General features: G+C 42.7%; 1 protein-coding gene and 1 long non-coding RNA gene across 3 annotated transcripts in view; one reads left to right on the top strand and one right to left on the bottom strand.

Moving 5' to 3' along the window:
* Window positions 1-23,336, bottom strand: part of LOC115101625 (intermediate conductance calcium-activated potassium channel protein 4-like) — a 58,640-nt gene that overhangs the window by 19,290 nt on the left and 16,014 nt on the right. For both annotated transcript variants that reach the window (XM_065008113.1, XM_065008110.1), the window contains exons 3-7: window positions 22,480-22,943; window positions 20,782-20,917; window positions 13,220-13,330; window positions 8,711-8,832; window positions 1,474-1,543 (exon numbers count right to left, since the gene is read on the bottom strand). In XM_065008113.1, the coding sequence (XP_064864185.1) occupies window positions 1,474-1,543; window positions 8,711-8,832; window positions 13,220-13,330; window positions 20,782-20,917; window positions 22,480-22,943 (903 nt within the window). The remainder of the gene's footprint in view (window positions 1-1,473; window positions 1,544-8,710; window positions 8,833-13,219; window positions 13,331-20,781; window positions 20,918-22,479; window positions 22,944-23,336) is intronic.
* Window positions 12,382-14,132, top strand: LOC135563971 (uncharacterized). Its single transcript, XR_010460737.1, has 2 exons — window positions 12,382-12,566; window positions 13,280-14,132. It is a non-coding gene; the product is annotated as an uncharacterized LOC135563971 (long non-coding RNA).

The following is a 23,336-nucleotide window of genomic DNA, read 5'->3' as shown; positions in this document are numbered from 1 at the left end:
AACCAACCAAACATGATCACCTGCATCTGTTAACCATCAATCAATCAACCAACCAAACAACCAAACATGATCACCTGCATCTGTTAACCATCAATCAACCAACCAAACAACCAAACATGATCATCTGTTCACCATTAATCAACCAACCAAACATGATCATCTGCATCTGTTCACCATTAATCAACCAACCAAACATAATCACCTGCATCTGTTAACCATCAATCAACCAAACATGATCATCTGTTTACCATTAATCAACCAACCAAACATGATCATCTGCATCTGTTCACCATTAATCAACCAACCAAACATAATCACCTGCATCTGTTAACCATCAATCAATCAACCAACCAAACAACCAAACATGATCAACTGCATCTGTTAACCATCAATCAACCAACCAAACATGATCACCTGCATCTGTTAACCATCAATCAACCAACCAAACATGATCATCTGCATCTGTTCACCATCAATCAACCAACCAAACATGATCATCTGCATCTGTTCACCATCAATCAACCAAACATGATCATCTGCATCTGTTCACCATCAATCAACCAACCAAACAAACAAACAAATATGATCTACTGCATCTGTTCACCATCGATCAACCATCAATCAAACAAACAAACAATCAAAAAAACATTATCATTTGCATCTGTTCACCATCAATCAACCAAACAGACCATTCACCCAATGCTAGTTGTTTTGTGTTTTTTATCGTTATTTGTCATAACAACACAAGCATGCCAAACCAAATCCAAACATGGAAATCAGATAAACCCAGACTTAACCCCAGATGAGCTGAGAGTGACAGTGGCAACTCTCTTGGGGGAAACAACTCCCTAGGGTAGTTAAAACACTGAGGGGAACCACATATGACCCATGTACATATTTCCCTCCTAAAAACTCTCGGTCTCCTGTGACCGTTTCTTCCTCATAAACACTGGTTCCTGTGTTCGATATACATATGAGCTGGACTTGCACAAATATATTGATCAATTTCATAAATAAAAGTGCTCACCACCCATTAACTATAGCCATTTTCTATAGTTGTGCATTCTTTGCCAGGTATACTGCCCATTAGGTAAAAAGCTCTGACTCTAGGATTACATCACAGAGACTTGAACCTTCTGCTAGAACACGTGGCTGTTTTATAGAGTTTTATGTGTCTTTTACAGACATTTTATGTGTCTCAACACCTATTAATAAATTACACAGCAACTTTAATATACTGGATAATGGTCTGTGTAAGACTGTGGTTATTACCTGGATCTGGGTTATCCTGCGCGTGGTGTGTGTGTGTGTGTGTGTGTGTGTGTGTGTGTGTGTGTGTGTGTGTGTGTGTGTGTGTGTGTGTGTGTGTGTGTGTGTGTGTGTGTGTGTGTGTGTGTGTGTGTGTGTGTGAAACATGTCGACACAGCTCTGCCGTGAGTTGTTCTAGCCTACTGTATGGTGTGGTTGGTTTACCTTGGGCAGGTCGACCATCTCACTGGCGTAATCTCTCAGCTTCCTTTGTTTGAGGCGCAGGTGCCGGAATCTGTCCAAAACAGACAAAGGACATAGCAACATCTTAGTATGATAACGGTGTGATAGTGACCTTAAATAAATGCCTGGGCCTGAAGTGAGAAACTGTCATTACTGCCACTTCTACCCATTACAGTGGGTAGAAGTGATTGGCTAGTGTGTGCACTACAGAGGGTCCCCTTCACTGAACATACACAACACCCCTTATACTAACAATTACACAATCCTTTGGCTTTGAGAAAAGCTGAGGTACATAATAAACAGTTGCTTCAGGCTTAAAAAGGCAATCAGCTATAGAAACAAGAACATAGGGTTCTCCCTCCCCCTGTTTCGGTAAAAAGTTGAGGGAAGGAGCTGTAGAAATGAAACCACTCACATTCATAGACAGGGCTATGGATGCAATAACTGACCATCCATGCTATCAAAATTATAGTTTTAACTATGTTTGTTTACATTTACTTTGTTTAAAAACATTGGAGCATAACTAGCTTATATTTTGGGTTCTGATGAGGCACAACAGTTGAACTAAACTGATGAGGCATTTATAAGTCATACACTTCAAGAATCAATGGTTAGGGGAGACCGGAGTTGGTTGTCAAACATTATACTCTTGTGTGTATTTCTTAGCACTAGTATATCTTACAAGATTATTTTTTAATATTAGGAGAAGGACCAAGGTCTTCGGTTGAAATGGGGACCCTTTTTATCCTCATATCTTATTCTAACATGGAGTTCTAAGCCATCAAACACACTCTGTCCACTTGTGACAACCAGCCCCATCGTGGGGTTGGATGTCACACAGTATGTTGTTGGTTTTCACAATGTTTGCTAGTAGTTTATTCATTTTGTAACAGGAAATGAAGCAATATAACATTCGGGTGTAACAAATAGCCTTTCTTTGATTGAACAATATTCCTGACCAAATTCAGCATTTTATGTCGTGAGAATATCATATGACATGAGTAAAAGTGTATGTACGTGTGTTTAGTTTAGTTCATTAATATCCCCATTAGCTACTGCACATGCAGCAGCTACTCTTCCTGAGGTCCACATAAAACATACAAATACATGACAAAGTACAGAACAGTTGCCCTCAGGACAGCCTCAATTCATCAAGGCATGGACTCTACAAGGTGTCGAAATAATTCCACAGGGATTCTGGCCCATGTTGACTCCAATACTTCCCACACTTGTGTCAAGTTGGCAGGATGTCCTTTGTGTGGTGGACCATTCTTGATACACAAGGGAAACTGTTGAGCGTTAAAACCCCAGCAGCGCTGCAGTTCTTGACACAAACTGATGTGCCTGGCACCTACTAACATACCCCGTTTAAAGACACTTAAATATCTGATCTTGCCCATTCACCCTCTGAATGGCACACATACACAATCCATGACTCAAATGTGTCAAGTCACCTCCCCTTCACCCTACTGATTGAAGTGAATTTAACAATTGACATCAATAAGGGATCATAGCTTTCACCGGGATTCACCTGGTCAGTCTATGCCATGGAAAGAGCAGGTGTTCTTAATGTTTGTATACTCAGTGTATACTCATATTATTATATACAGTACAGTTAAATCAGATCTTTAGAAAGAGGAGAGGCGCTGTGATACAATACTGTATGTTTATTATCAGTTTTTTAAAGCTAAACTTGCTTTTTGCCTGAGTAACCTCTGGTGGCAGAGCATTCCACTATGACATGGCGCTATACATAACTAAGCAACGGATAAAATCTGTTTTTGGTTTGGGTACCGTGAAGAAAACCCATAGTGGCATGTCTGGTGGGGAATGTGTCTTTTTCAAGTGTATGTAAATAGATTATACAAGTGGTTAGGCATATTGCAACACACAAATGTTTCTTCAAAAGACTAGACGATAGTCGATTTCTCCTCAACCATGAGACCATCATGCATGTTGTTGATGTTAGTTCTGTTTGTGCAGTTAAGGGCAAGGCACACTGCTTTGTTTTGAGCCAGCTGCAGCTTTGCTAGGTCTTTCTTTGCTGAACCTGACCATAACACCAGACAGTAATTAAGATGGGACAAGATCAGAGCCTGAACAACTAGTACAGTTGATATTTGTGTCACAAACGCAGAACATATTTTTATAACAACTTTGTCAATATAACTTGACCTTGATAACATATGTTACTCCCTGGAGTTCAGCTTCTTCAACTTGTTCAATGGTCACATCCTGGTCACATCCTGCACAACTCCAGTTGAGGTTTAGGTCTAAGAGAATGCTTTTAACCAAATACAATGCTTTTGGTTTTAGATGTATTTAAGGCCAGTTTTTTGTTAATTACCCACTCTGACTGTAACTCTTTACTAAGAGCCTCAGTGAGCTCACTGGCTGTAGGTGCTTATGTGTAGAGTGTGCATTCTTGTAAACAATAGAGAATAGTAACAGCCCAAGGCAACTGCCATGATGGATACCGCACTGTACATACAGTTGAAGTCGGACGTTTACATACAGTCATGACCAAAAGTTTTAAGAATGACCCAAATATTAATTTTCACAAAGTTCGCTTTCACTTCAGTGTCTTTAGATATTTTTGTCAGATGTTACTATGGAATACTGAAGTATAATTACAAGCATTTCATAAGTGTCAAAGGCTTTTATTGACAATTACATGAAGTTGATGCAAAGAGTCAATATTTGCAGTGTTGACCCTTCTTTTTCAAGACCTCTGCAATCCACCCTGGAATGCTGTCAATTAACTTCTGGGCCACATCCTGACTGATGGCAGCCAATTCTTGCATAATCAATGCTTGGGGTTTGTCAGAATTTGTGGGTTGTTGTTTGTCCACACGCCTCTTGAGGACTGACCACAAGTTTTCCATGCGATAAAGATCTGGGAAGTTTCCTGGCCATGGACCCAAAATATCGATATTTTGTTCCCCGAGCCACTTAGTTATCACTTTTGCCTTATGGCAAGGTGCTCCATCATGCTGGAAAAGGCATTGTTCGTCACCAAACTGTTCCTGGATGGTTGGGAGAAGTTGCTCTCGGAGGATGTGATGGTACCATTCTTTAATCATGGCTGTGTTCTTAGGCAAAATTGTGAGAGAGCCCACTCCCTTGGCTGAGAAGCAACACCACACATGAATGGTCTCAGGATGCTTTACTGTTGGCGTGACACAGGACTAATGGTAGCGCTCACCTTGTCTTTGGACAAGCTTTTTTCCGGATGCCCCAATCAATCGGAAAGGAGATTCATCAGAGAACATGACTTTACCCCAGTCCTCAGCAGTCCAATCCCTGTACCTTTTGCAGAATATCAGTCTGTCCCTGATGTTTTTCCAGGAAACCTCCAAAAGTCTTTGCCTCACTCTGCGTGCAGATGCACTCACACCTGCCTGCTGCCATTCTTGAGCAAGCTCTGTACTGGTGGTGCCCTGATCCCACAGCTGAATCAACTTTAGGACATGGTCCTGATGCTTGCTGTGCTTTCTTGGGCGCCCTGAAGCCTTCTTCACAACAATTGAACCGCTCTCCTTGAAGTTCTTAATGATCCGATAAATGGTTGATTTAGGTGCAATCTTACTGGCAGCAATAACTTTGCCTGTGAAGCCCTTTTTGTGCAAAGCAATGATGATGGCACGCGTTTCATTGCAGGTAACCATGATTGACAGAGGAAGAACAATGATTCCAAGCACCACCCTCCTTTTGAAGCTTCCAGTCTGTTATTCGAACTCAATCAGAATGACAGAGTGATCTCCAGCCTTGTCCTCGTCAACACTCACACCTGTGTTAACGAGAGAATCACTGACATGATGTCAGCTGGTCCTTTTCTGGCAGGGATGAAATGCAGTGGAAATGTTTTTTGGGGGATTCAGTTCATTTGCATGGCAAAGAGGGACTTTGCAATTAATTGCAATTCATCTGATCACTCTTCATAACATTCTGGAGTATATGCAAATTGCCATCATACAAACTGAGGCAGCAGACTTTGTGAAAATGAATATTTGTGTCATTCTCAAAACTTTTGGCCACGACTGTACACCTTAGCCAAATACATTTAAACTCAGTTTTTCACAATTCCTGACATTTAATCCTAGTAAAAATTCCCTGTCTTAGGTCAGTTAGGATCACCACTTTATTTTAAGAATGTGAAATGTCAGAATAATACTAGAAAGAATAATTTATTTCAGCTTTTATTTCTTTCATCACATTCCCAGTGGGTCAGAAGTTTACATACACTCAATTAGTATTTGGTAGCATTGCCTTTACATTGTTTAACTTGGGTCAAACATTTCGGGTGGCCTTCCACAAGCTTCCCATAATAAATTGGGTGAATTTTGGCGTATTCCTCCTGACAGAGCTGGTGTAACTGAGTCAGGTTTGTAGGCCTCGGTGCTCGCACACGCTTTTTCAGTTCTGCCCACAAATGTTCTATAGGATTGAGGTCAGGGCTTTGTGATGGCCACTCCAATACCTTGACTTTGTTGTCCTTAAGCCATTTTTCCACAACTTTGGAAGTATGCTTGGGGTCATTGTCCAGTTGGAAGACCCATTTGCGACCAAGCTTTAACTTCCTGACTGAAGTGCACCAGTCCCTCCTGCAGCAAAGCACCCTCACAACATGATGCTGCCACCCCTGTGCTTCGCGGTTGGGATGGTGTTCTTCGGCTTGCAAGCCTCCCCCTTTTTCCTCCAAACATAACGATGGTCATTATGGCCAAACAGTTCTATTTTTGTTTCATCAGACCAGAGGACATTTCTCCAAATAGTCCGATCTTTGTCTCCATGTGCAGTTGCAAACCGTAGTCTGACTTTTTTATGGCGGTTTGGAGCAGTGGCTACTTCTTTGCTGAGCGGCCTTTCAGGCTATGTTGATATAGGACTCGTTTTACTGTGGATATAGATACTTTTGAACCTGTTTCCTCCAGCATCTTCACAAGGTCCTTTGCTGTTGTTCTGGGATTGATTTGCGCTTTTCACACTAAAGTATGTTCATCTCTAGGAGACAGAACGTGTCTCCGTCCTGAGCAGTATGATGGCTGCATGGTCCCATGGGGTTTATACTTGCGTACTATTGTTTGTACAGATGAACGTGGTACCTTCAGACGTTTGGAAATTGCTCCCAAGGATGAAGCACACTTGTGGAGGTCTATATATGTTTTTCTAGGGTCTTGGCTGATTTCTTTTGATTTTCCCATGATGTCAAGCAAAGGGGCACTGAGTTTGAAGGCAGGCCTTGAAATACATCCACAGGTACACCTCCAATTGACTCAAATGATGACAATTATCAGAAGCTTCTAAAACCATGACATCATTTTCTGGAATTTTCCAAGCTGTTTAAAGGCACAGTCAACTTAGTGTATGTAAACTTCTAACCCACTGACATTGTGATACAGTGAATTATACTGTAAGTGAAATAATGTGTCTGAAAACAATTGTTGGAAAAATTACTTGTGTCATGCACAAAGTAGATGTCCTAACCGACTTGCCAAAACTATAGTTTGTTAACAAGAAATGTGTGGAGTGTTTGAAAAACTAGTTTTAATGACTCCAACCTAAGTGTTTGTAAACTTCTGACTGTATCTGATGTTGGAGAAGCTTTCATTGAAGAATACTCTCTGAGTTCTATTTGATTAGTAACTCTCAAACCGTATGATGGCACGTGATGTAAAGCCATAACACGTTTTTTCAATACAAATTATGATCAATAACATCAAAGAGTGCACTGAAATCTAATAATACAGCTCCAACTATCATCTTACGATCCATTTATTTTAGCCAATCATCAGCCATCTTAGTCAGTGCAGTACAAGTTGAGTGCCCTTCCCTATATGCACACTGAAAGTCAGTAGTTAACTTCCCCTGGGGAGACTGGATGTAGCATCTGCAGGTTGACCCTTTTAAGTTTATCGTGTTTGGCTCTTAGATAGTGTCAATAACTCAACATCCAGGAGCCCTGCTTTGTGCTCAGAATGGGTAGATTGGAGAAATGTCTGTTGCTCCAATGTTTTCAACGTTTAGGGTTGGAGAAAAAACTACATTTAGATTCTAAGTTGGATGAAACCAGAACTGCCCCAGAATAAGAAAAACGGAAACCAATATTGCAGGGAACTTCCATCAAGCACTCATGTGCACTAAAATGTCCTAGTGGGGTTGCCAGAGCCAAAGAACCGATGCATAAAAACCTGAAAAAGTACAAACAAAATTAGTCTCTAAATAGTAACTTAACTGATTTGGCTCTGTCTCCATTCCAAGGTGCTGGAAGTTCCTCCTCATGCTTTCTTTCCACCATGTATTTATAGTGGGTCTGCTAACTGTACAACAGGAAATGTAACTCCCCCACCCTTACGGGCATACTCTTTCTCTCCCACACACATACACACACACACTATTATGAAGTCCTGCTGCCTGATAATGACTCACATATTCACACGTCTAAGCTTCCTTGATCTCCTGTGAAAGAGGTCAGGCTTCCCCACACCTCACTCCACTTGTTATTAGCAGGAAGGCTAGAATACATTGTCAAACAACATGGATGAACAACAATGAAAGTAGACATGAGGAAGCAGGCAGAGGACGTCAAAGTTCCCAAGTGCTATTATGGAGAAGGAGCTGTCATTCAGATTCGTTTTTTCGTCAAAACACAAGCAGTTTTTTGTTAACTTTTCCAGTGTTTCTTAGTTGTGATTTGACTTCACATGATGGAAGTTCCTTCTTCTGAATTCCGTGTCAAATAAACGTTTCACTGTTTGTCAGATGACCATTGTCCAGTTATTTTAGTCATGAGAGTGAGACTATGTTGTATGCTTTACTCTATTCTAAAATCAAACTGTACTATTGTCAGTGAGTGTATCCACTTGATTGATGTCTAAAGTCGATTTTACATAGTGGCCTAACCTTTTACCGAAGGGGTGGAATGCCAAGCTTGTTTTGCTGGACAGTAGCATCCAAACAAAATAGACTCTGTTTAGTGTTGACAAAGAGTTAATGACCCATAAAACCATCACAACACACACACACACTCACTTTAGACGGCTTAGTGTTCTGAATGGTCTCTAAATGTATTGCTATTCTTCTGTTCTCCAGTGTTTCTGCAGAACAAATCTAGTCGAGATGAGATGTGTCAAGAAACCTGAAGATGCATATAGCAGTGGACAAACTGATGGCCCACTCCCATCTGAAATACAAAGGTTAAACTGTGATGAGGACTTACACTCTGATGGCCTCCAGTAGGCACCTCTGGTGTCTGCGGTGCTCTCCACTGTTGCCCTTGGTCAGGTTGGTGCGGTGCAGCAGCCAACACTCCCTCAGCACGTTGGCAGCAGCATGGCGGATCTGGGACAGGCAGAGCACCAACATCTAGACTCAGTCAATGAAACGTGCAGCCCTAACGTGTACGTGTGTGACACACACTCCTTTGTACAGAATGCCTGTCACAGCTGGAGTATATGGAACGGTGATGCATTAAGCTAACACTCATGCATATTGAATTACTGCACTAACCGGAAGGATGACAGCATGTCATAGCATGGTGTTATCTTGGTGGCATGTTTATATCATGGTGCCACCTTGGGAGCATGTTCATATAATGGTGCCATCTTGGGAGCATGTTTATATAATGGTGCCATCTTGGGAGCATGTTTATATCAAGGTGCCACCTTGGGGGCATGTTTATATCATGGTGCCATCTTGGGAGCATGTTTATATAATGGTGCCATCTTGGGAGCATGTTTATATCAAGGTGCCATCATGGGAGAATGTTTATATCATGGTGCCATCTTGGGAGCATGTTTATATAATGGTGTCATCTTGGGAGCATGTTTATATCATGGTTCCATCTTGGGAGCACGGGTCAGGTCACGGGTGCACCTCGGGTGCACCTCAGCCACGCTCAAGGTACTAAACGATATCATAACCGCCATCGATAAAAGACAGTACTGTGCAGCCGTCTTCATCGACCTTGCCAAGACTTTCGACTCTGTCAATCACCATATTCTTATCGGCAGACTCAGTAGCCTCGGTTTTTCGGATGACTGCCTTGCCTGGTTCACCAATTACTTTGCAGACAGAGTTCAGTGTGTCAAATCGGAGGGCATGCTGTCCGGTCCTCTGGCAGTCTCTATGGGGGTGCCACAGGGTTCAATCCTCGGGCCGACTCTTTTTTCTGTATATATCAATGATGTTGCTCTTGCTGCGGGCGATTCCCTGATCCACCTCTACGCAGACGACACCATTCTATATACTTCCGGCCCGTCCTTGGACACTGTGCTATCTAACCTCCAAACGAGCTTCAATGCCATACAACACTCTTTCCGTGGCCTCCAACTGCTCTTAAACGCTAGTAAAACCAAATGCATGCTTTTCAACCGTTCGCTGCCTGCACCCGCACGCCTGACCAGAATCACCACCCTGGATGGTTCCAACCTTGAATATGTGGACATCTATAAGTACCTAGGTGTCTGGCTAGACTGTAAACTCTCCTTCCAGACTCATATCAAACATCTCCAATCGAAAATCAAATCAAGAGTCGGCTTTCTATTCCGCAACAAAGCCTCCTTCACTCACACCGCCAAACTTACCCTAGTAAAACTGACTATCCTACCGATCCTCGACTTCGGCGATGTCATCTACAAAATTGCTTCCAACACTCTACTCAGCAAACTGGATGCAGTTTATCACAGTGCCATCCGTTTTGTCACTAAAGCACCTTATACCACCCACCACTGCGACTTGTACGCTCTAGTCGGCTGGCCCTCGCTACATATTCGTCGCCAGACCCACTGGCTCCAGGTTATCTACAAGTCCATGCTAGGTAAAGCTCCACCTTATCTCAGTTCACTGGTCACGATGGCAACAACCATCCGTAGCACGCGCTCCAGCAGGTGTATCTCACTGATCATCCCTAAAGCCAACACCTCATTTGGCCGCCTTTCGTTCCAGTTCTCTGCTGCCTGTGACTGGAACGAATTGCAAAAATCGCTGAAGTTTGAGACTTTTATCTCCCTCACCAACTTCAAACATCTGCTATCTGAGCAGCTAACCGATCGCTGCAGCTGTATAGTCTATCGGTAAATAGCCCACCCATTTTTACCTACCTCATCCCCATACTGTTTTTATTTATTTACTTTTCTGCTCTTTTGCACACCAATATCTCTACCTGTACATGACCATCTGATCGTTTATCACTCCAGTGTTAATCTGCAAAATTGTAATTATTCGCCTACCTCATGCCTTTTGCACACAATGTATATAGACTCCCCTTTTTTTTTTCCTTCTGTGTTATTGACTTGTTAATTGTTTACTCCATGTGTAACTCTGTGTTGTCTGTTCACACTGCTATGCTTTATCTTGGCCAGGTCGCAGTTGCAAATGAGAACTTGTTCTCAACTAGCCTACCTGGTTAAATAAAGGTGAAATAAAAAATTAAAAAATTTAAAAAAATATCATGGTGCCATCTTGGGAGCATGTTTATATCATCGTGCCATCTTGGGAGCATGTTTATATCATGGTGCCATCATGGGAGCATGTTTATATCATGGTGCCATCATGGGAGCATGTTTATATCATGGTGCCATCATGGGAGCATGTTTATATCATGGTGCCATCTTGGGAGCATGTTTATATCATGGTGCCATCATGGGAGCATGTTTATATCATGATGCCATCATGGGAGCATGTTTATATCATGGTGCCATCTTGGGAGCATGTTTAGATCATGGTGCCATCTTGGGAGCATGTTTATATCATGGTGCCATCTTGGGCGCATGTGTATATAATGGTGCCATCATGGGAGCATGTTTATATAATGGTGCCATCATGGGAGCATGTTTATATTATGGTGCCATCTTGGGCGCATGTGTATATAATGGTGCCATCATGGGAGCATGTGTATATAATGGTCCCATCTTGAGAGCATGTTTATATCATGGTGCCATCTTGGGCGCATGTGTATATAATGGTGCCATCATGGGAGCATGTTTATATCATGGTGCCATCTTGGGAGCATGTTTATATCATGGTGCCATCATGGGAGCATGTTTATATCATGGTGCCATCTTGGGAGCATGTTTAGATCATGGTGCCATCTTGGGAGCATGTTTATATCATGGTGCCATCTCGGGAGCATGTTTATATCATGGTGCCATCTTGGGAGCATGTGTATATAATGGTGCCATCATGGGAGCATGTTTATTTGCTGATTAAACTGCTGTTATGAAGTGAGAGGTAGTCCATGGTTAACGTTGATGAAAACAATGTTGCCTCGTGCAGAACTGGGTCAGGCGCGATGGACTGTACACTAATGTTTGCTACACGACGGTGTTTGCTAAAAACACAAACGGATGTATACGTACCCGTCATACAGGGAATAATATTTGAGGATGTGATTAGGCATCAGTGGGTTACGGAAACATATTCATCTTGTTTCTCTTTGATTCTATTAGTGTCTGCTCTCCTTCCTGCGAGGACACTGTAACTGCCTATCTGAGCCTGGTGATGTCACTACAGCCAGGCGTTGTCTTGTGTTGTCCTCTGTGTGGGGTTATTATTAGGGGCCGTCAGGGGCCGTAACCCAGATGTCTTTCCTTATTCTTCCTGTCAACGTAAATCAGGGCAATGACGGACAACTCCGCAGGGACGCACACACACACACCAAACAACTACAAACAGACATAAGGATGCACCCAGTGAGAGGATGTGTTCAATGCCAGGGAGGAAGTGGTTATATCCTCAGCAGACCTACAACCTCACATCCTCACACTGACAACACACTGCAGCCTGCAGCCAGGTATAGCCTACACCCTACACTGCCAACCTAACGCTCAGCTAATGCTCAATCAGGTTAGTGGATTTCAAAGAATCCTGCCATACACTACTTACATATTAGAGAATGATGGATATTGGGAAATGGATATGGAAATCATGCTAGCATCTTCCGTTGTGCTCGTTTATTTTCAGGTTGTTGATTCTTCTTCCCGGCGATAAGCAAACAGATGGATCCTGTCCGAGGCTTCAACATGAAGTAACCCCTCACCAACATACGCTTGCTCACTGTGTCCTCAGTTACGGCAGTGAGTACACACACACGACACACACATCATCTTATCCAGTTTCCTGTCGGTCCAAGCTCCCCATCCTGGCAGTCCCTTTCCTGACAGGGACACGATTATTTCCTCCATTTGACGCCTTTTGGAGGCTAATAAGAGATTGGCGGGCCCCCCCCCAAGCCCCCCCCCCCCCAGTCCTTTTCCCACACTATCCTGTCCTCTGGAATGGCCTATTTAAGGAAAGAATAATATTATAAAAAGACTCCAAAATCATAACACGCGTGCGACGTGGAAAATATCGCTGCATCCACCCAGAAGGCCTCATCTGTTGTGTCAAGGGTTTAGTTCTACTTGTGAGACCGAGGGAACCTTTGAAGGGAGCTGGCTGCTTCCGGTTATCAATGCAGGACAGTGGTTTGGATCTTCACAGTATGTTTTTCTTGTCATTCAGTTTTGGAAATATGGGGATAAATGACTCCTTGAACTGAGAGACACCCACAACATGCTCATTCATTACTGTCATTATAGAGCCAGGTATTTTTACTGACCATGTGACCACCTGACCAGGAAAAACTCCCAGCCCTTGTAAAGGTTAGAACTAGGGCCCAGAGTTTTACTGACTAGGTGGACACATGGGATATGGAAAAACTCTGGTGCAGTCATTTTCCTCGTCTCACCCTTTTGGAGATCTGGATGTCCATCATGAAGAAGTGCACGTGTTTCTCTCCTTTGTTCAGCGCCAGCTTCTTGGTCATGACGGCCACCAGCATGGCGGTACAGGCCACACCCTATGGACAAACACAAAGACAGCCACACCAACGTCACCATGGTTACCACCATCGCCATTTGACATCCTCCTCGTGTCCCCTTGTGACCCGTAAGAGCGGGAGTCAGTCGGAATTCACAAAATGATCATGTCAACATTCAAAATCAGCCCTATAGCTTCAGGTTTGTTTGGCCAACATCAAGATAGACATCGCAATTTATTTTCAAGAAGTTATGACATAGTTGTGACTTGCTATAACTTGTACAAATATGGTGGGCCTATTATGCCTATTTCGCCTAATAATACCAGTTACACTGAATTGACCTTATGTTTATGTGAGAGTGAAATGGTTAATCATATGCCACTGTGCCACTGATATAGTAGGATGGTTTACTCTGAGAATAGTAAACCATAAGGTCAACATTGTGCTATTGCTGGATAGGGAACAACTAAATGCTGACGTATGCTCAGGAACCCCACAGAGTGAATATGTCATGTTCTAACCATAGTTCTTTTGTGTTTTCTTTGTTTTAGTGTTGGTCAGGACGTGAGCTGAGTGGGCATTCTATGTTGTGTGTCTAGTTTTCCCATTTCTATGTTTGGCCTGATATGGTTCTCAATCAGAGGCAGGTGTTAGTCATTGTCTCTGATTGGGAACCATATTTAGGTAGCCTGTTTTGTGTTGGGTTTTGTGGGTGGTTGTTTCTTGTCTTCTGTCTTTGTGTCTATGCACCAGATAGGACTGTTTTGGTTTTTCACATTTGTTGTTTTGGGTTTTTGTAGTGTTCACGTTTATGGTCTTTATTAAACATGTTGAACTCTAACCACGCTGCGCTTTGGTCCGATCCTTCGTCCACAGAAGAAAACCGTTACAGAATCAGAGTGACTTGGCACTAAAAGTGACTATATTTCAGTGCGGTACAATAGTCTCAACACATTAATTCTTACTGTGTAATTCCAACCTCTGGGGGAGGTTTAACATAGTTCATTTACCATTGAGTGCAATTCTATATCAATATGTACTGTAATTGCACAAAGCTCACAGTTGTACCAATGTGTATCTACCTACAACGTAATTGCATTGTACTTGCCAGTGTAATTACTGTGGAAATACAGTACATGGTTTTAGAGACACAGTGTAATCATATCATTTAAAGATTAGACTGGTTTGAAAATGAACGCCAATTTTTACCTGTTTTCCTTCCCTTGTTTGCATTAGTAAAAGAGAGAGAGAGAGAGATCAAAGTCTGATTAAAAAAAGAACAATCATATTAGCATGCAGGCCAAGGCTCACAATGAAACACGGTTTACAGTCTGGACACAGAGATAATGCTAAGAGCCATTTGGATGGATAAATCACAAATCCTGCACTAGTCCCCTGTCCCCTCCTAAGAGCTCCCAAAATACTCTGCTGGCTTTCTAACATCAACCAGCCCACTCACTGGTACTGATATGGGCATGACTGGAACCAAAGATTCCATGTGAATCTGCACCAGTGTAATCTGGGAATTCTAAGAGGCACAACATCCTTTCCATGGATCCATCCACACCCCACTGATAGGATGTGTGGTGAGCACGCTGCTCTGCTCACCTCCCCAACACAGCTGGGACACTACCAGAGAGGCAGGCTAGCCCAGGGTAGATGTGCTGAGCCTAGGGGTCATTGACAGCCGAGCACTACAGGTGTGAGTACTGCTTCACTCATTGTCCTAGAGAGCTGCCCTGTTGGGAGTAGGAAACTTTTTTTTTCTCAAGTCATTGGCACAGGTTGGCACACCCTCCTGTTCCAGTGGTGCCAAAGGCTATAAACTGCCTAAAAATGGAAATGGTGGAAAGTTTCCCCTTAAAAAAGGGGAAAGCTTATAAAAACAAGGGGAGAGGGAGAGAAAGAGGAGTGAAGGATAATTTTCCACTGTGTCAGGGAGGTGTCTCGGCCTGGCTCGCACCCCTCTGCCGGTCTTGTGACTCTCCGTCGCTTATCTGCTCGGATCGGAAACGGACAGAGCTGAGGTGAGGCAGAGAGCCAAGTCCTTACAGCCTAACAAGCAGAAAACACCCAGATATCTCCCTCCCTCTCCCTCTCCCTCTCTTTCTCCCTGTACTAGTCACATGGCCCTAAACCCTTCAAAGTGCAAGATCCTGTTGGTAGCATGTATGAGAAACCTGTCCCCTGCATGTCCCCTTATGATATATGGGAAAAACCTGCAAGTCTGTGGAAGTGTGAAAGTCCTTGGAGTCATTGTGCAAAACAATCTGCAGGGGGACAAACAAATCGATTCAATGATTCGCAAGGGAAGCAAAAAGTTGTTCTTCCTACGTTGACGTACCACAAATGGACCTGGTAGCCATCTGCACGGGCTATATTCAACCCTGCCTAGAGTATATTGCAACATCTTGGCACAGCTCCTTGACTCAAACCCTCTCTGAACAACTCGAGCCCATACAGAAGCGTGTTTGCAGAACCATCCCTGGCACGGCATATCCTGGAAACAACAATGCTCTGACATCACTATCACTGCCCTCACTTCATGAGAGAAGAGAGAAACTGTACCTTGACTTTCCTTTTTCCCTGTTCAAGTCCCCCTTCACAGAACAGTTACCTGTCTGCCGAGGACAAGTGTCAGGCAGATCCACCTGCTCTCTATTCCACATGCCAGGACTGAGAGCTATAAAAGTCGCCCATTCCATACCTATGTACAGTACGAGTCAAAAGTTTGGACACACCTTCTCATTCCAGGGTTTTTCTTTATTTTTTACTAGTTTCTACATTGTAGAATAATAGTGAAGACATCAAAAGTTTGAAATAACACATATGAAATCATGTAGTAACCAAAAAAGTCTGAAACAAATCAACATATATTTTATATTTGAGATTCTACAAAGTAGCCACCCTTTGCCTTGATGACAGCTTTGCACACACTTGGCATTCTCTTAACCAGCTTCATGAGGTCGTCACCTGGAATGCATTTCAATTAAACAGGTGTGCATTGTTAAAAATGTATTTGTGGAATTTCTTTCCTTCTTAATTTTTTTGAGCCAATCAGTTGTATTATTGGGTGGTATGGGTGGTATAAGTAAGATCGCCCAATTTGGTAAAAAATCATAATAATTATGGCCAGAACAGCTCAAATAAGCAAAGAGGAATGACAGTCCATTATTACTTTAAGACATGAAGATCAGTCAATGGGGAACATTTCAATAAGTTTCTTCAAGTGCAGTCGCAAAAACCATCAAGTGCTATGAGGAAACTGGCTCTCATGAGGACCGCCACAGGAAAGGAAGACCCAGAGTTACCTCTGCTGCAGACGATAAGTTCATTAGAGTTACTAGCCTCAGAAATTGCTGCCCAGATAAATGCTTCACAGTAACACACATCTCAACATCAACTGTTCAGAGGAGACTGTGTGAATCAGGCAAATTCCTATTTGAATTGCTGCAAGAAACCACTACTAAAGGACACCAATAAGAAGAAGAGACTTGCTTGTGCAAAGAAACACAAGCAATGGCCATTAGAAAGGTTGAAATCTGTCCTTTGGTCGGATGAGTCCAAATTTGCGATTTATGGTTCCCACTGACGTTTCTTTGTGAGACGCAGAGTAGGTGAACGGATGATCTCCACATGTGTGGTTCCCACCTTGAAGCTTGGAGGAGGAGGTCGGGGAACGGCACCTCAGTACCTCCAGGCTCTGATCAGGCCCTACACCCAAACAAGGGCACTGCGTTCATCCACCTCTGGCCTGCTCGCCTCCCTACCACTGAGGAAGTACAGTTCCCGCTCAGCCCAGTCAAAACTGTTCGCTGCTCTGGCCCCCCAATGGTGGAACAAACTCCCTCACGACGCCAGGACAGCGGAGTCAATCACCACCTTCCGGAGACACCTGAAACCCCACCTCTTTAAGGAATACCTAGGATAGGATAAAGTAATCCCTCTCACCCCCCCTCCCCCTGAAAAGATTTAGATGCACTACTGTTCCACTGGAGGTCATAAGGTGAATGCACCAATTTGTAAGTCGCTCTGGATAAGAGCGTCTGCTAAATGACTTAAATGTAAATGTAAATGTGAGGTGGGATGGTGTGGGGGTGCTTTGCTGGTGACACTGTCTGTGATTTATTTAGAATTCAAGGCACACTTAACCAGCATGGCTACCAGAGCATTCTGCATCGATATGCCATCCCATCTGGTTTGCACTTAGTGGAACTATAATTTGTTTTTCAACAGGACAATGACCCAACACACCTCCAGGCTGCCTAAGGACTATTTGACCAAGAAAGATAGTGATGGAGTTCTGCATCAGATGACCTGGTCTCCACAATCACCCAACCTCAACCTAATTGAGATGGTTTGGGATGAGTTGGACTGCAGAGTGAAGGAAAAGCAGTCAACAAGTGCTCAGCATATGTGGGAACTCCTTCAAGACTGTTATAAAAGCATTCCAGGTGAAGCTGGTTGAGAGAATGCCAAGAGTGTGCAAAGCTGTCATTATGGCAAAGGGTGGCTACTTTGAAGAATCTCAAAAATAAAATATGTTTTGATTTGTTTAACACATTTTTGGCTACATGCTTCTATTTGTGTTATTTCATAGTTTTGATGTCTTCGCTATTATTCTACAATGTAGAAACTAGTAAAAAATAAAGACTACCCCTTGAATGAGTAGGTGTGTCCAAACTGTTGACTGGTACTGTAGAAAACATAAAACATAAAGAAAATCCCTTGAATGAGTACGTGTGTCCAAACGAATTTCTCTTGTGATTTCAACTTCAAAGTTTTGTTGTGTATGTATTGTAATATCCAATCAACTATGATTTGATATCCATCTATTTCAGTTTCATTGACTGCCATGTGGATATGAGTAAAAATTCAATCTCCCTCTACTTCTCACTCTGCATCTCTCTCCCTCTGTCTCCCTCGCCCTCTCCGTCTCACTCTCCCTCTACCTCTGCATTCCACTCTCCCTCACTCTCTCTACTCTCCTTTTCACTCCCCAGCTCCCTCTTACGCTCCATCTTCCACCCCCTCCAACCTCCCACCTCTCACTCTCCCTTTACTCTCCATCTCCTTCTCAAATATTTTTCCATTGTAAAAACCTATCAACTCTTTGTACTCAGCATCAACCTACTTAACTGAGATATTGGCCTGTATTCTTACTGGTGAGGGTCCATTGTTGAGTAAACAATGGAAGTTGAATATGACAATATATCATAGTGAAACTCCTTTGTTCTTTTCTATGACAGAAGAAGATCTGAAGTGTATTATTTAATGTCATTTCCATGGCACCAAGACTGCTTGACCATAAGAGTCGCAGCACTTTCACAAATGTCAAATATGCTTACAGGGTTTCAAATGAGCGTTTTTTCTACTGCGTGTACCTTTCTTACCAGTGGGTGTAACCAAAGTGTTTGAGTCACAGACATAACAATACATGAGTCAATGACCACACTGCTTTCGTCGTTGGACAAGAGAAAGGTCATATGTTATCATGTAGAGCACATTGGGGCTGCATTCTGTAAGAAACGTGCTATGAAAATAAAGTTCAATATTATCAGTGCCTGTACTCTTTGAGTTCACCCATAAAACCAGTAAACTCACTGTAACCTTTCACATCTCCCCCTCCCCTCTGCTCAGTGCCAAGACATCTACTCCAATGTGTGTGTGTGTGTGTGTGTGTGTGTGTGTGTGTGTGTGTGTGTGTGTGTGTGTGTGTGTGTGTGTGTGTGTGTGTGTGTGTGTGTGTGTGTGTGTGTGTGTGTGTGTGTGTGTGTGTGTGTGTGTGTGTGTGATGACAGAGTGCCTGGTACCAGAGAATTACTTCTCTGACCCATAAACAACCAAGACATCATCAGGCATTCTCCCCTGAACATGTCATATACAGGCTGATAGTGGGGTAAACAATCATAACAGTACTATTACAGTGGTACAGTAGTGTTACATTTTCAGAATAGAATATAAAAGCTTCAATATGAAAACTACAGCTACTGTACTTTAAGACATCATAGCATGCACTGGCAACACACAGGGGAAACATGCTGACATTGTAAGAATGCCATCATGGAAGATAATAGAGAAAGAAGCCAAGACAAGAGAGATCGATGGGAGTAGCGACAGGCAAACAATGAGCCAGTAGCAACAGTATTGTACATGGCGTTCTCTCTGCATGTACCCAGCAACTAACCGCCAGCATCGAAGTCAATATCGGGACTGGGTGGCACCAAGCACCACTGTATTTCTACTGTAAGTAAGTCACTTTCTGCAGCCACTTCAACGTAATGGGTACTTACACAACAACCAACTAGAGAGCACTGACTAGTGTTTCAATTTCTCTCTATTCTTCTTCATTTGATCACCCTGTTGCAGAATAACCTTCCTGCAATGCAGTGTATATGAGGTTTAAAAAGGCTTCTGAAGTTTGTCATTTCCACCTTGAAATTTCAAACATGATTTTCCCTCACGAAAAATGTATCAACCCTTACAAAAATGTCCATTAATTATAATCCATTTAGTAATTCACATTTCCTGTTGTTGCAGGATTTTTTCCCTGCTGTAGAAAACTGGCTCAAATTTTGATCATACATCTGTACACCTGCAGAGAAATGAAGCCATGTACAGTACATGTACAGTTCCTTGCAAAATGATTCATCACCTTTGTTTTATTTCCTATTTTGTTGCATTACAACCTCAAAATTAAATGGATTTTTATTTGGATTTCATGTAATGGACACACAAAATAGTCCAAATTGGTGAAATGAAATGAAAAAAAAAAAACTTGTTTCAAAAAATTTAAAAAATTTAAAACTGAAAAGTGGTGCGTGCATATACTGTATATTCACCCCCTTTGCTAGGAATCCCCTAAATAAGATCTGGTGCAATCAATTACCTTCAGAAGTCATATAATTAGTTAAATAAAGTCCACCTGTGTACAATCTAAGTGTCACACGATCTCAGTATATACAGTTGAAGTCGGAAGTTTGCATACACTTAGGTTGGAGTCATTAAAACTCGTTTTTCAACCACTCCACAACGTTCTTGTTAACGAATTATAGTTTTGGCAAGACAGTCAGGACATCTACTTTCTGCATGACACAAGTAATTTTTTCAACAATTGTTTACAGACAGATTATTTCACTTATAATTCACTGTATCACGATTCTTATTTCTTGTTATTTTCACAATTTAAAATGTTTTGCATCTTCAAAGTGGTAGACATGTTGTGTAAATCAAATTATACAAACCCCCCCAAAATATATTTTAATTCCAGGTTGTAAGGCAACAAAATAGGAAAAATGCCAAGGGGGGTGAATACTTTCGCAAGCCTCTGTATGTCATTTAGCCTGTCTACTTTACAGTAATGTTCTGCTTTAAAAAGCCATTGTAACCTTTAAGATACAGGCTTTATCATGCTTTGACACTCAGGCTAGAAACGTTATTTTCCCTATCTCTCCATTCCCCATATAGTTACCATGACTCCATATAGTTACCATGACTCCGGTGAAGAGGCACACCACTTTGCCACAGCTGGTTTTGGGGGACACGTCCCCGTATCCCACGGTGAGGAAGGTGATGGCAATGAGCCAGAGAGCTGTGTCCATACGACCAGTCTCCTCCTGTGTCTGCCTGTAGAGGGCCACACACCCTGGGGTCACTCACTACATACACAGATACGTACGTCTTACATGAAGATATTCATAGATTTTATCAATATTATCTAGACATTACATTACTAACAGGATCAGACCAATGGGTAAGACAAAAGCAGATGTATTAAGTTGTCAAATCTGATTGTCAAGAACTCCAGTCACCCAAGTCATAGACTGTTCTCTCTGCTCGGTACCAGAGCACCAAGTCTAGGTCCAAAAGCCTCCTTAACAGCTTCTACCCTCAAGCCATAAGACTGTTTTGCAATTAATCAAATGGCCACCCAGACTATTTGTATTGAACCCCCCCCCCCCCCTTGATTTTACACTGCTGCTTCTCGCTGTTTATTATCTAGGCATAGTCACTTTAACCCTACCTACATGTACAAATGACTTTGTCTAACCTGTACCCCTGCATATTGACTCGGTACCAGTACCCCCTGTATACAGCCTTATTATTGTTATTTTATTCTGTAACAATTTTTAGATTTTTTTACTTTAGTTTATTTAGTAGATCTTTTCTTAACTCTATTTTCTTAAAACGGCATTGTTGGTTAAGGGCTTGTAAGGAAGGATTTCACGGTGATTATCTGTTTATATAGCAGTGGCTGTGGGGTCAGGGAAGGTCCTGTTTCAATTCCAGGAAAGAGTAAATAGAAGTTGAATTGTCTGGACAGATGGTGAAACTGACTCAAAAATGAGCTGACTTTTGTAAGTTGTTGTTTTCTCAGAATCTATTTCAAGACCATTCCAATTCAGTGTTCATCTTAAGTCTTCTATTGCCTACAGGGAAGTTATAATGCATTATACCTGTCGGGTGTTACTCAGAAGTCTTACAATCTGTCAATCATCAGATCGTATAACCAAAACGTCAGTTTGTTTAACATGCAGCTTGATTAATTAACACGTTTGATTTCTCTATGTAACTGAGATCTAAGAATCCCATCCCATTGTAGGTTCAGCCTAAACAAATGACCTCACATTGGCCACAAGCCGACTTCAGAGGCCTAGGACGATATGTGTTGGCTCGCAATGAAGAGTAATTTGTCGGAATAACTCAACAGAAAACGATCTACATTGAATCTGTTATTAGACATCCTTTCTGAATGGGGAACTCAAATTGACCATCAATATTTGAAGTAGAGTGAGCAATTGATTGCCCCAGTCTGTTTGTAATAAACTGTGTAGGGGTGTATGTGTATGTCTGCGTGTTTCTGTGCTGGCAGTAGTAATGTGTTATATTTATATTTAGGCAAACTGTTTTTATCTCTCACTGTGTGTCCTCATTTTCTGTTCTGTCTATCACACAGACGTCTGTTTGTGCCTGTGTTTCTCAAACAGGAGAGTGTGTGTGAGTCATGCATGAGATGTGTGTGTGTGTATGTGTATGAGAGAGAGAGAGAGAGAGAGAGAGAGAGAGAGAGAGAGAGAGAGAGAGAGAGAGAGAGAGAGAGAGAGAGAGAGAGACGTGCGTGAGCCGTGCATGTATGCGTGTGTGTGAGCATGAGTGTGTGCCAGCGTGTGCACGCCCCTCTACCCTACCTCTCACACAGCGTGAGCATCCAGGAGGCGATGAGCCAGAACAAGAAGATGAACACCATCAGAGTGCGCGCTGGGTACTTGTTCATCAGCACCTTGAGCACGAAGCGGAACGTGAAGTTGATGTTGTTGAGCGAGCCGATACTCCTATAGGAGGCACTGAGCAGCACCTTGCTGTGCAGTAGGATCGTCCTGTGGACCAGGTACAGCCTGAGGAACATCAGTGCCGACAGTAGCAGCTCTGTGTCCAACAGCACCTCCCCATGGCGGGAGGACACACACAGCGGCGCCGAGTTGGAGGAGTTGACCTCTACCCCCTCCCTGGCGATGGGCGCAGGGATGCCCACCTCCCAGTAGGTGCCCACGGGATGGATGGCACAGACCAGCAGCTCCAGGGAGATGCCCAGCACCCTGCGGCTTGTCATGGCGATGCGCCAGTCCACCTGGTTGTGGTCAATGATGAAGAGCTGGAGAAAAAAGAGAGGGGTCGGGACAGGGTCGAGAGAGAGAAAGGGATGAGGGCGAACGGAAGAGCCAGAGGGAGGAGGAGAGTTAGAGGGAGAGAGGGGGGGAAAGAGAGTGAAAGATAAATAAAAAGAGAAAGAGAGAGAGAGAGAGAGAGATAGAGAGAGAGATTGCAAGAGGGAAAGGGATTGAGTGGGGGAGAGAGCGCGAGAGAGGTAATAAATGAAGAATGTCAACAGAGAATTGTTCATTTGATTTGAAGCATTAAGGGAAAAAAATGTTATTTTACCAGGTAAGTTGACTGAGAACACATTCTCATTTACAGCAACGACCTGGGGAATAGTTACAGGAGAGAGGAGGGGGATGAATGAGCCAATTGTAAACTGGGGATTATT

The sequence above is a fragment of the Oncorhynchus nerka genome, linkage group LG3, assembly GCF_034236695.1.
Source record: "Oncorhynchus nerka isolate Pitt River linkage group LG3, Oner_Uvic_2.0, whole genome shotgun sequence".
Classification (NCBI taxonomy): Eukaryota; Metazoa; Chordata; class Actinopteri; order Salmoniformes; family Salmonidae; genus Oncorhynchus; species Oncorhynchus nerka.
The sequence above is the reverse complement of the archived record's forward strand: the minus strand, read 5'-3'. Positions and strand labels throughout refer to the sequence as shown.